We start from the raw sequence: 13,429 nt of genomic DNA on the forward strand, positions 1-13,429 counted from the left end.
TTCCTGAGTCAGAGACCTTGAACATTTGAGGGCTTGATTTGGGCTTAATTCAGGTTGAAGGTGGCCTTAGCTATCTTCCTACCAGTTCAGCCAGCACAGAGTATGTGAGGTTGGGCCATCACCATCTTTAAAGTGACATCGTACTTTGTTACTGTTCAGGCCAAGGTGACGGAAGAGTTAGCAGCAGCCACTGCACAGGTCTCTCATCTACACCTGAAAATGACTGCCCACCAAAAGAAAGAAACGGAGCTGCAGGTACAGCTGACAGAAAGCATGAAGGAGACGGACCTCCTTAGGGGCCAACTCACCAAACTGCAGGCAGAGCTCTCAGGTATGCCCTTGCTGGAGGGGGCTGGGATTTTGACAATGTAAACTTAAAGAATTACACTGTTTCCTTCCTCCCAGTCCATTTGGCATAATGCTAATGAAGTTTGTGAAGGACAGAGCCAAAGGTTAAGGTGAACCAATATAAACCTATTACATAATTGTTGGGCATAAAGGACAACAAAAGAACTGACTATCCATTTAGAGTGGATCAGTGGCCATAGTTCTGCTTTGTTTGGGCGAGTGTTGAGTATCCTTGGTACTTAGGATTGGCCTCATAGGCCTTGAAGAGTTAAACTAACTTGTGACTAACTAATATAACTGAAGGGTTCCTTTAACTTGTGACTCAGTAGAAGCTTAAGAAGCAGGTGCTTCCTGATGCAGTTGCCTCTTTCCTAGAGCATGGATTGCAGTCCTTCAGCCTGGCACTCAAGGCCCCTCCACCTTGGCTTATTTCCTGTATGTTGCCCAATTCAACGTAGCTCTGGACATACTAGCCAGCCTACTGCTTCAACACACCATGTATTTCTTGCCTTGCTTTTTATCCATGCTGTTCTCTGGACTTGGTGTGCCCACCATCGCCAATATTTGACTCAGTTCTCTCCCAAAACTGCCTCTTTCAGAAACTTTCCCTTTTTTTTCCCTAGAATATTTGATCTCCTTTAAAATCCTTCATCTCTGAGTGCATTATTATGCCCATTATCAGAGATAGCCTTTGATCAGCACTACTTATATGTGTTTTCCCTTCTAGAATGCAAGCCTCTGAAGGGCAAGGATGGTGTCTTGCTCGTCTTTGTAAAGTCCTTCCCTTAGTATTAGTTTAGTGCCTGGCACAATGGTGCTGCTCAAGACATGGTGACTTGAAAAGCAGATTTGTGAAGACTGGCGTGTTGATTCATCCACCACTTTGTATATAGAAAGACATGTGGAAGGCACAGATGGGACCAGTGGGTGGGGTGTGGCTGGAATAGCAGCAGAGTTAGGAAAAAGCAAAATTAACTTGCCCAAAAAGAAAGCTAAAAAACACTGATGTCAGTTGGTGAAGTGATACCTTGAAGATAAATCCCTTCCTTTTTAGAGCATCACTTGGGTGCACTTGAGGGAAAATCTTAGATTTGAATGTCGTACAGATATCCTCTTTTCTGTTTTTGTGGTGCTCTGTGACAGTTACCTTAAGGGCACCATAAGGATCTCAAAAGTCTTCCAACAAAATTAATTTTGATGCAATACATTTTTATTATTTTTTTATTATTATTTTTTATTGATATATAGTTGATTACAGTGTTGTGTTAATTACTACTGTACAGCAAAGTGATTCAGTTATACATATATATACATTCTTTTTTTAAATATTCTTTTCCATTATGGTTCATCTAGGATATTGAACGTAATTCTCCGTATTATACAGTAGGACCTTGTTGTTTGCATTACATTTTTAAGAAATATTCCAAATAGCTTTATTTGAGAAGGAATGTTTTGAAAGCAGACTCTTGGTAGCATGTCCCAGCTACCAAGAGAGTTGAGAATATCTTACCCAGGCAGTGAGAAAGGGCCTGGACCACTACTAAACAAAGATCCTAATGTGTTGAGTCCAGTGTGTTGAGATGATGACTGAAATGGAATTGTGGGAGTGGTAATATTCCGAAGGTGGTCTCTGACCGCTTGGAACATTTCTCTTCCATTTTGTATGTGTTGAAGGTGACATGTAGGTGCAGAGATAAATATGGATGGATGGGGGAGTCAGTTTATGGCTTGATAAACCTGCTGTTGGTCAGTGAGGTGATGCTGGAAGAAGTGAGTGGAAGAGGCTCGTGTGGTAGGGTTGGGAGATGATGAAATGCAGCTTTGAAGGCGGTGCTGGGATGCCATACAGCCCACTGCAGCTCTGGTTCTGCAGCCAAGTCTCTATGCTGTCATATCCCAGAGCTCCAAGAAACCTCTGAGCAAGCACAGTCCAAATTCAAGAATGAAAAGCAAAGCCGGAGACAACTGGAACTCAGGGTGACGTCCCTGGAGGAGGAGCTGACTGACCTTCGAGCTGAGAAGGAGTCTCTGGAAAAGGTAAGTTCTACACCTGAAGTTTCTCTGTTGGGCCCAAGTGGCCAGGATTAGGTGTTTAATAAACATTTTTATTTTCCTTTTAAAAATTACAGTTGCATGTGCTCATTGTAACAAATACAGATAATACAGAAAAGTATAAAATAAAAAATAAAATTTATCTTTTTCCCCTCTCATACACTAGAGGCAACAACTATAAAAGATGTATGATTACTCTTCCAGATTGTTTTCTGTGTATATAATATATACATACACATATGTATATACATGTATGTATAAAATAAATGTACATACATATATGTATGCTGATAACATTTTTAACAATAATGAGATCATATTTATTTATTTTTATTAATTAATTAATTTTTTATTTTTGGCTGCGTTGGGTCTTTGTTGCTGTGCGTGGGCTTTCTCTAGTTATGGCGAGTGGGGGCTATTCCTCATTGTGGTGCGCGGGCTTCTCATTGCAGTGGCTTCTCTTGTTGCGGAGCACAGGCTCTAGACATGTGGGCTCGGTAGTTGTGGCACGCAGGCTGTAGAGCACAGGCTCAGTAGTTGTGGTGCATGGACTTAGTTGCTCCGTGGCATGTGGGATCTTCCCAGGGCTTGGGCCTGTGTCCCCTGCACTGGCAGGTGGATTCTTAACCACTGCACCACCAGGGAAGCCCCTGGGATCATATTTAATACTTAAAAAAAAATTGTATTGTGGCCATTATACTAGTGAGAACTTTCTCATTCTTTTTTTTTTTTTTTGGCAGTGTTGATTATTTTTATTTATTTATTTATTTATTTAAATTGGGGTATAGTTGCTTTACAGTGGTGTGTTAGTTTCTGCTGTACAGGAAGTGAATCAGCTGTATGTGTACATATACCCCCTCCCTCCTGGACCTCCCACCACCCACCCCCATCCCACCCATCTAGTTCACCACAGAGCACCAAGCTGAGCTCCCTGTGCTATACAGCAGGTTCCCACTAGCTATCCACTTTACACATGGTAGTGTATATATGTCAGTCCCAATCTCCCACCCCACCTCCTCCGCCCTGTGTCCACACGGCTGTTCTCTACATCTGCATCTCGATTCCTGCCCTGAAAATAGGTTCATCTGTACCATTTTTCTAGATTCCACATATATGCGTTAATATACGGTGTTTGTTTTTCTCTTTCTGACTTACATCAATCTGTATGACATTCTCTAGGTCCATCCACATATCTGCAAATGACCCAATTTCATTCCTTTTTATGGCTGAGTAATATTCCATGGTATATATGTACCACATCTTCTTTATCCATTCATCTGTCATTGGACGTTTAGGTTGCTTCCACCTCCTGGCAATTGTAAATAGTGCTGCTGTGAACATTGGGGTGCATGTGTCTTTTTTGAATTATCATTTTCTCAGGGTATATGCCCAGTAGTGGGATTGCTGGGTCGTATGGTAGTTCTATTTTTAGTTTTCTAAAGAACCTCCATACTGTTTTCCATAGTGGCTCTATCAATTTACATTCCCACCAACAGTGCAAGAAGGTTCCTTTTCTGAACACCCTCTCCAACATTTATTGTTTGTAGATTTTTTGATGATGGCCATTATGACCAGTGTGAGATGATACCTCATTGTAGTTTTGATCTGCATTTCTCTAATTATTAGTGATGTTAAGCATCTTTTCATGTGCCTCTTGGCCATCTGTATGTCTTCTTTGGAGAAATGTCTGTTTAGGTCTTTGCCCATTTTTGGATTGGCTTGTTTGTTTTTTTGATATTGAGCTGCATGAGCTGTTTGTATATTTTGGAGATTAATCCCTTGCCAATTGCTTCGTTTGCAAATATTTTCTCCCATTCTGAGTGTTGTCTTTTCATCTTGTTTATGGTTTTCTTTGCTGTGCGAAAGCTTTTAAGTTTAATCAGGTCCCATTTGTTTATTTTCGTTTTAATTTCCGTGACTCTAGGAGTTGGGTCAAAAAAGATCTGTGATTTATGTCAAAGAGTGTTCTTCTTATGTTTTCCTCTAAGAGTTGTTTTTTTTGTTGTTGTTGTTTTGTTTTGTTTTGTTTTTGCAGTACATGGGCCTCTCACTGTTGTGGCCTCTCCCGTTGCGGAGCACAGGCTCTGGACGCACAGGCTCAGCGGCCATGGCTTATGGGCCCAGCCGCTTCGTGGCATGTGGGATCTTCCCGGACCGGGTCACGAACCTGTGTCCCCTGCATCGGCAGGTGGACTCTCAACCACTGCGCCACCAGGGAAGCCCCTCTGAGAGTTTTATAGTGTCCGGTCTTACATTTAGGTCTTTAATTTTCATTCTTTATAACTACTACATAGTAGTCTACTGTGAGGCTGTACCATAGTTTATTTAACTATTCACCTGTTGATGGATATTTATGTTTCTCTTTTTTCACTATTTCAAGCACTGCTGTTGTGGACATCTTTGTACTATATAACTATTTTTGCAAATTCGTTTGAGCATTTCCATAAAATGGATTACTCGAACTAGCATTGCTGCATTAGGAGGGAGACGCAAGAGGGAAGAGATATGGGAACATATGTATATGTATAACTGATTCACTTTGTTATAAAGCAGAAACTAACACACCATTGTAAAGCAATTATACTCCAATAAAGATGTTAAAAAAAAAAGAACTGCTGCATCAGAGAAGAATGCTTAACATCTAAATTTTTGAAATAAATATTGCCAGATTATGCTTGAAGAGTTTGTTAGCTTACATTTCCAGCACTGTGTGAACAAGCCCATTTCTCCATAGTTTTTCCAACTCTGCACATATCAATTTTTCTAATCTTTATAGTCTGATAGGTGAAATATACTATCTTAATATGTGTTTTTGTTAGTATTAAAGCTTTCATATATTTAATGCCTATTTGTATTTCTTCTGTGAATTCTTTTTAATGTCCTTTGCTATTTTATCTATTGTAATATTAGTTTGATTTCAAAGCACTATTAAAGGTGCTAATCCTTTGTCAGTCATAGATGTTACAAATATTTTTCTAGTTTACTGTTTTTTAACTTTAATAGTATCTTTTGATGTTTTATAAATTTAGTATCAGGGTAATACTAGCCCCAGTGAATGGATTGGGAACAGTTCTGTCTTTTTCTATGCTCTGAAACAGTTTAAATATGAAAAGAGCAACCTCTTTCTGAGGTTTTAATAAAACTCTAGTAAAGTCCTTTTGGCCTAGTGCCTTTTTAGGGGATAAATCTTGGTCTATATTATCAGTTTCTTCTATGATTTTATCAGGTTTTTTAAAAACCAGTTCTTTCTGATTTTGGGGGCTGTTTCAGTTTTTCATTGTTCTAGATACTACTGCAGTGACCGTCCTTGTAGCATATTATCTTTATGAACATGATCTACTGCTTCCTTAAATTATAATTTGTGTAAATCCTGGGTGTGTGCGCGTATTTTGAAGGTCCTTTCACAGGATTCTGATTTTCCTACCAGTAGATTGTGAAAGTATCTACTTCCCTCTACCCTCACCGCTGTTAAGATATTCCCCATCTCTTCATAGAATGGTAGATAAAGCTCTTCTTGTTTTCCTTCTTGTCACAGTTTTTTTCTGCCAGTAGCCAAGAATGTTAAATAAATAGGGGAAATTAAATTGAAAAAATGAATTGTTTCCAGAAACGAAGTAAGGACCCAGTGATGTTAATAACTACGACCACCAACCATCACCATCTCCATTTATCCTCTATCAGACAGCTAGAGCTGATGATGGTTCTCTTGTTCCTAAGAACCTCTCAGAAAGGAAAAAGAAGTCAGCTCAAGAGCGCTGTCAGGCTGAGGAGGAGATAGATGAAATTCGTAAATCACACCAGGAGGAATTGGGCAAACTTCGACAGCTCTTGAAAAAGGCTCGGGTGTCCACGGACCAAGGAGCCGCAGAGCAGGTAATGGGAAGCTGAAGCACTTTGGAAATAAAAGGAAGGCATGAAGGACTCAGAAAAGTTTCTAGTTTCTTCTTTATCCTTTAGGATGAGATTTCTCATAGTTGATGGGCTAACTTTGGACAAAGGTGGAAGAAGAGCCAGGAATTGAACGGAGAATCTTCTTCCTTTTTTAAAGCTTAGTGAGAATTTTACTATAAGTAAAACATGAAGGAAAAAATTCTTTATAAAAACATTCCAAACATAAGGCCAAAGTCCTCACCCACCAGACACCATCCTTCAGGCACATTATCGTCCTTGAAAACAAGGGACTAATTTAGGTAATTAGGCAGGGAAACCAGGGATAGTGGCATTACACAGCTGGATCTCTAGTCCATTTGACAGCAGCCTTTCTTTTTGTAAGTTCCTAAATTCATGTTTGTATGTTCTTTAATTAGAGTGAATTGGTGCCCTCAATTTGATCACCTATGGGAATTTGGACAAAAATAAGTTTCTTCTGAACCCACAAAGTTTAAGGGCCTGGATCCTGAAAAGTATGATCATACTAGGGCACTGCCTTCCTGGGACCTGTCTAGACAGTCACACCTTTACCTGGTTGGAGTACCTTTTAGAGTCCTAGCAACCAGGGTCTTCCAAACAGTTGTTTCCTTGCTAAATCTGGGCTCTTACCTTACTCTTTTTGCCTTGTTGAAGATGGGCTTCCTTAGATGTGACTAGACCCCCCCAGCATATGGGTATTACTTTCTCTTGACAGCTGTCTCTAGTACAGGCTGAGCTGCAGACCCAGTGGGAAGCCAAGTGTGAACATCTGTTGGCCTCTGCCAAGAATGAACACCTGCAGCAGTACCAGGAGGCGTGTGCACAGGGAGATGCCAGGCAGCAGAAGCTGCTCCATCTTGAGGAGAAGGTGGGTGTTTTCCCTGGGCTTAGATAGCCTGGGTAATTTGAGGCAAACAGGTTGTTCAAGTCTTGCAGATCCTTTTGTACCTGAAAGATGTTAATAGCTTGAAAACAGAATCATACTTGCTCAGCTCTCCAGTTTATCAGTAATCTTTCACATACTCATTTGGGATGACAGGTCAGTGACCTAGAAAAAGCAGCATTCATGATCTGGACCATGTTTTCCATTATAATCTGATCCTTCATTTATTAAGCAAATATTTATTGAGTGCCAGTTGGGTTCCAGATACTGTGTTAGGGAAAGGAACTCTCCTCAAGAATCTCACAATCAAGGAAGGGAGACCGAGGAACAGAGATAAGCATTAAATGCTGTGAGACCCAGAAGAGGAAGTGCCTAGGGGAGCACGGCCAAGAAGGACAAGGAGCTTCGGTGAGGTGGGGAAGGCTGGGGGAGGCGGCAGAGGCTCTGGGCAGAGGCCCTGAGGTGGGCTGGAGCACAGGTGTGGTGGGATCATCTGGCATAAAAACGAGAGAGAGAGAGAGAGAGAGAGGGATGGCTTAGCGCCAAAGTCCTCATATCTGGAGGTCAGTTTCTTAAAGTACCCAGTTGATGAGGAAGGCAATCTTGTAGGTGAATAGGTTGCTTCTAACGTCCACTGTTCATATGTCTGTGTGACTAGGGTTATCAAACCCTGCCCCCTCCCCGCCCCGCCTTTTTATTTTATTCTTGACCTGATGAGGAACAAGGCAAGTGACCTTGTTGGTAAGGAGGAGATGGAGTTGTGAGTTGAGATTGAGTGATGAGGAAATGGAGTGCCCTGAGTCAGCAGGCCTGGGCGGGGGTGGAGGGTGTGGATGTCAGCAGACCGGACGAAGTGAGATGGACACTTGGAGCTTAGGATGGTTCTCCTCCTCCTGGGTTTCCTGACCTTCACCTGGAAGTCCAGGTTCCAAGGCCACAGCCACAGTCTGTTTTGCAGTGTTTAGCCCTCCAGGCCCAAGTCACAGCCCTGACAGAGCAAAATGCACAGCACATCAAGGACCTGGAGAGCAAGTCCCAGATGTCTGGGGTTGAAGCTGCTGCTGCTGCTGCTGCTGACCCCTCAGAGAAGGTGAGCTGCTGATTTCGGAGAAGTGAGCCACGTCATGTCAGGGGATTGAATGTACACATCAGGCGTTCAGAAAGAACTTTTGTTAGTTTGTTGTGTTGTTAGCTTTTTTCCTAACTTTATCGATCTCCCACTTATCTGACTTAAGTCACAGTTAACCCATTGGAATCTATCTCTTTGGTGGCAACCCCCAAAGGGCCTTATCCTGAGGTTTTGACAGATAAGGGAAATGTTTCTAAATCACAGGAGAGGAGTGGGAAGTGTGCCCAGCATCTTCTAGCCACTAATCCTCGTAGCCCATGACAGCTCTAGTGGTGGCCACGGTGGGAGGAAAGCATCAGTGAGTGGTCTTTGAGCAGTCTTGGGCATACAGGCCACAGCTTACCCATCCTTCATAGCCCTCCTCTCAAGTGCTGTTCATAATTTAACATTGTCCCCTCCACAGTGACAGCCTTAGGTGTCTCAGTCATTGACCAGCTGTGTCCCACTGTAGAGTTCTAAGAGGGCTTCATTTTAGCCTTCCAAACCTCTCTCTGGAGGTTACATGCATCCCTTAGTCGCTTGACTTTGGCAGTGTACATTTTGATACTGTTTTTCTCTCCTCATGTCATCACACAGGTCAAGAAGATCATGAACCAGGTGTTTCAGTCCTTGCGGAGAGAGTTTGAGCTGGAGGAGTCTTACAATGGCAGGACCATTCTGGGGACCATCATGAACACTATCAAGGTACAGCTGGCTCTCGATTGGTTCATTGAGATGGGTATCTTGTTGCTTAAGTACCGCCTAAGGGATCCTGAGTAAAAAAATGATTCAAGGCTGTTCATCAGTAACTAGGATGCCTGGAATGACTTACCTGCACAGATATGGACAGCCTCCTTTGAGAGGAGGAAACAAAGTCATTTGAACGGAAAAAAACTAACTGAAAAACAAAGTCACTTGAACTACATGACCAGTCGTGTTAATAGGAGACTAGGAGTGCCTAGGAGTGCCTCTGTTTCCGGTCAGTGATCCTCTCCTCTTTCTTGGCTTTTGAACAGATGGTGACTCTTCGGCTGTTAAACCAACACGAGCGAGAGAAGGGAGAGAGCAGCCATGAAGAAGAGGAAGAGGAAGAGGAGGAGCGACCTCAGAGTGCTTCCGGACAGTCTCAGGCTCCCTTGAACAGGGAGAGGCGCGGGCCCCCCATGGTGTCGTCAGAGCAGGTGGTCCAGGAAGCTGCCCCGCTGCCTCCTCAGGCCCTCCCCACTCCCCAGGATGATGCACAGAGAAGGGAAGGGGAGCCCTCGGAAGCAGAGGCACGCTCAGAGATAAAAGAACCGGCTTGCCTCCCCTCCCAAAGAGCTCTGGGGCCCCCAACTTCAATTCCCCCTGCGCCTCCAGGCCCTGTGACTGTGGACTCTGCGGGTGAGGAGGTGCTGGCAGCCAGCCCATTGGGAGATGCCTGTGTCGGGGAGCAAGAAAGCTCCACGAGACTGCCCCTGACTTCAGACCCTGAGAAGGCGGACCCACTGGCTGTGGGGCCTGAAAGTCCAGGAGGAGAGCCTCAGGCTCCAGAGCTCCAGAAAGACGAGGATGGCACTAGCTCCGCTGCTCCCTCCCAGGAGCCGCACGGCACAGAGGCAGCGTCTGCGGCCGTAGGAGCAGTGCCTGGATCCGAACACCGTTCTCAGCATCCCAGGTGTGTCCCCTGGGCAGAGTTTCAGGGGCAAGGTGGCTGCGTGTGGAGGTTGTCTCTGGTTTTTCCAGGGCTGGTGACTCATCCTCAGAGCCTGGCTGGCCGATTCACTTACTCGTTCATTCATTCATTCATTCATGCATGCATGCATGCATGCATGTATTCGTAACAGGCTCTGTGGCAGGCACTGTGGTAGTGTGGGAGACCAGGCAGAGTTCCTGAGCTGAGGAGCTTACAGCCTGGTGGAAAGACAGACAGACTCTTACACAGTTGAGCTCGAACAGCGCAGGGGTTAAGGGTGCTGACCCTCTGTGTGTAACTTTACAGTTGGCTCATCCCCAGATTCAGCCAACTGTGGGTCATACAGTACTTTAGTACATATTCATTGAAAAAAGTCTACATATAAGTGGGCCTGCACAGTTCAAACCTGTGTTCTTCAAGGGTCAACTGTATGTTATAAATGCATGACAAATGCTTCATAACCAAAAAAAAAAACACGGTGTCTAATAGAGAATAAAGGGAGAGTTATTCTGCATTAGACAGAGTGATAAGAGGGGCTTATGCTACTTTAGGTAGAGTGATTAGGGAAGGATTCTGAGAAGGTAACATTTAAGCTGAGACCTGAAGGATGGATAGAACCCTTCCCTGCCAAGAGTGGGAAGAAGCATTTGCAGAAAGCAAGAACAGCACGTCCAAGGCCCTGCGGTAGGAGGGACATGACACAATCAAGGAAGAAGGCACAGTGAGTGGGAGAAGAGTGGTGTTATGCTGAGGTTGGAAAACTCAACAGGAGCCAAGTCACGTGAGATTTTGTTGTCACTGTTAGAAGTTTGGACTTTAAGTGCAGTGAAAAGCTATTAAAGGGCTTAAGCAGAAGGGTGCCATGGTCTGATTTACCGGCTTTAAAAGATCGCTCTGGAGACTTTCCTGGTGGTGCAGTGGTTAAGACTCCACCTGCCAGTGCAGGGGACAGTTTCGAGCCCTGGTCCAGGAAGATCCCACATGCCACGGAGCAACTAAGCCCGAGAGCCACAACCACTGAGCCCGCATGCCACAACTACTGAAGCCCGCACGCCTAAAGCCTGTGCTCTGCAGCAAGAGAAGCCACCGCAATGAGAAGCCCATGTGCAGCAGCGAAAACCCACTGCAGCCAAAAATAAATAATAAATATAAATAAATAAATCTATTTTAAAAATTATTTAAAAAAAAAATCAGTCTGTAGGTTATGGAGGGAGTGAAGAGTGCTGGAGGCCAGTGTGGAGAGGGAGGAATTCCTGGGTGATTATCCCAGGATTCTGTTGGATTCTTACCCCAGAGCCTGTGGGCATTGTGGCCTGGAGCAGAAACAACATTTTCCTATGACTTGATTTTCCTGATTTTTCTTTCAGTCTCTCTGAGGATGAAGAGGATGAACTGTTTAAAGGGACAACTCTGAAAGTTCCGAGGCCCAAAGCACAGGCTGAGGAGGAGGATGAAGACGAGGTGGTAAGGAAGTCCCAGGCACTGCCAAGTCCTCACACTGCTCCCTGGGGACCCTTCCCTGCTGGCTGTGAGAAGAGGAATGGAGTCTGTTGGTGGCCCTCTCCCTGGGCTCTGTGCTCAGGGCCCTGTGGGAGCAGGCTTGGGGTTGGGAGGGGGCAGCTCTGTAAGCATGGTGGGGATGGTCAGATACCACTTTATTCTTGACAAAGGACCACAGTCTCCATTCATGCAGCAGTGGTTTCTACTTTAAGTAAAGAAAGTCGGGCTGCTTCATCTTGTACTAGAGTGCTAAAGCCTCAGGTTTCCTCAGCTCTGCTAAGGGATTATATTTTAGAATTGGAAAGGACTTTGATGATCTTCTTGTCTGGCATCCTCATTCATAAACAGACTGAGGCTCAGAAGGATGATTTACCTAAAGCCACAGAGTGAGTTGATGGCAGAGCTAGGACTACAACCCCAGGCTCCTACTAAGACCACCTGTTTCTGAGCATTTTCTGCTTCATCAGCCTGCTTTCCAATCAGCTGCCTTGTTTTGTCACAACATCCCTGGGCGGAAAATGGGTTAAGCCCTGATAGCGTAGCCTCACTTCTCGGGAACTACTCTGGCCCATGATCAGTCTTCACGGGACCATCCAAAGGCCACCAGAGCAGAAGGTACCTTAGTAGAGGACACTAAGTGTGCCTATATCCAGCATCAATCCCCGCTGCCCCCATGGGACCTGTTCCCTGCCAATCAGGAAGAAAAAGGCCAGGGGCTCAAGTCATGAGAAGCGGGGAGAGTTTCCTCGGAGGCCCGTTAATCCCCCTTATCCTCCTACCTGATTGGAGGGTGTGAGGGAGGGAGGGAAACTAGGGCTAGGAGGCTGTGGCCCTGGGTTCCTGGGGTTTCTTCATCTCGGGATTCTCCACTTGGTCGTGTGGCCAAGCCTCTGAACTCGACTCTCTCTCAGATGGTGGGGCCGCGTCCAGAGCCAGACAGACCGCCTCAGGCCACAGCGTCATTTTTTCAAATGTGACTGTATTCTTCCCTGCTTCCCTTCATCCTCCTGTATCCTCTTCCCTGAGGGCTGCTCTGCTTCTCTGTTCCTTCATCCTACTTCCACTTTGCCCTTCGACCCTTCCTTTCTGACACAAAATGTGTAAGTTACCACATGAGAGGAAACCTGTCCAATCAGTACACGTTTCTCAAATAAATGACAAAATTAGCCAAACAAAGTTGGTCTTCTTGTCTCTGTGTTGAAAGATTGCCTCCCTTCTCTCACTGCTTGTCTCAGCTTTTCTGGAAGCCTAGGGTTTGCTGGCCTCAGGGTTAGTCCTTTCAGTAAAACCCTAACCAGCAACCTCCTTTCCAACCTGGAGCTGGGAACAGATGCTGGTCGCTTCACCTTGCCCAGGCGGGAAGTCCATCTGGTGCAGGGACAAGTGAGGACTGACTGCTCTTTCCTGTTTTGTCAGAGCATGAAGGGACGCCCGCCCCCAACACCCCTTTTTGGAGATGATGACGATGACGATGACATTGACTGGCTGGGATGAAGACCCAGGAAACTGGTGCAAAGGTTTCTCTATCAACCTTTCCCTAAGCATGATTTTGCACAGCCAGCCCTGGGTCTAGACGAGCCACAGAGTGAGGTGAAGGTGAGCATCCTGAGGACAGTAGTTCAGATATCTGAGTTAGCCAGTTTCTGAGCCCCCGCCTGGCCAGGTAAAGCAGAGTGTGAACCTGTCTTCAGAACGCTGGGGTTGTCAGCAGCCCGCCATGGTCCTGCCTCAGAGTTCCCCATGGAAGAAGGGCTGGGGGGCTCCCCTTCAGCCAGTCCCTACAAGAGTCCTGCCCGCTCCCAAGCTTTTTATTCTCTGAACTCTCAGACTGATCTGCCTCTCAATACTCAACTGTGTCCCAGCAACAAGACTGTCACCTGGGGTTAGGTCTCCCTGGTAGAACTGAGGGTGGAGTATATCATCTAAACCCGGTTCAGTTAACAGCCTTGCCTGC

General features: G+C 45.1%; 1 protein-coding gene across 1 annotated transcript in view; it reads left to right on the top strand.

Annotated features, from left to right (window-relative positions):
• Nucleotides 1–12,969, top strand: part of FKBP15 (FKBP prolyl isomerase family member 15) — a 56,161-nt gene extending 43,192 nt beyond the window's left edge. Inside the window, exons 20-28 of the mRNA XM_007449756.1 lie at nt 160–331; nt 2,249–2,385; nt 6,118–6,273; nt 7,025–7,177; nt 8,151–8,282; nt 8,898–9,005; nt 9,317–9,957; nt 11,343–11,439; nt 12,892–12,969. Of these exons, the coding sequence (XP_007449818.1) occupies nt 160–331; nt 2,249–2,385; nt 6,118–6,273; nt 7,025–7,177; nt 8,151–8,282; nt 8,898–9,005; nt 9,317–9,957; nt 11,343–11,439; nt 12,892–12,969 (1,674 nt within the window). The remainder of the gene's footprint in view (nt 1–159; nt 332–2,248; nt 2,386–6,117; nt 6,274–7,024; nt 7,178–8,150; nt 8,283–8,897; nt 9,006–9,316; nt 9,958–11,342; nt 11,440–12,891) is intronic.
• Nucleotides 12,970–13,429: the final 460 nt, after the last annotated feature.

Source organism: Lipotes vexillifer, unplaced genomic scaffold (assembly GCF_000442215.2).
Source record: "Lipotes vexillifer unplaced genomic scaffold, Lipotes_vexillifer_v1.1 scaffold230, whole genome shotgun sequence".
Taxonomy (NCBI): Eukaryota; Metazoa; Chordata; class Mammalia; order Artiodactyla; family Lipotidae; genus Lipotes; species Lipotes vexillifer.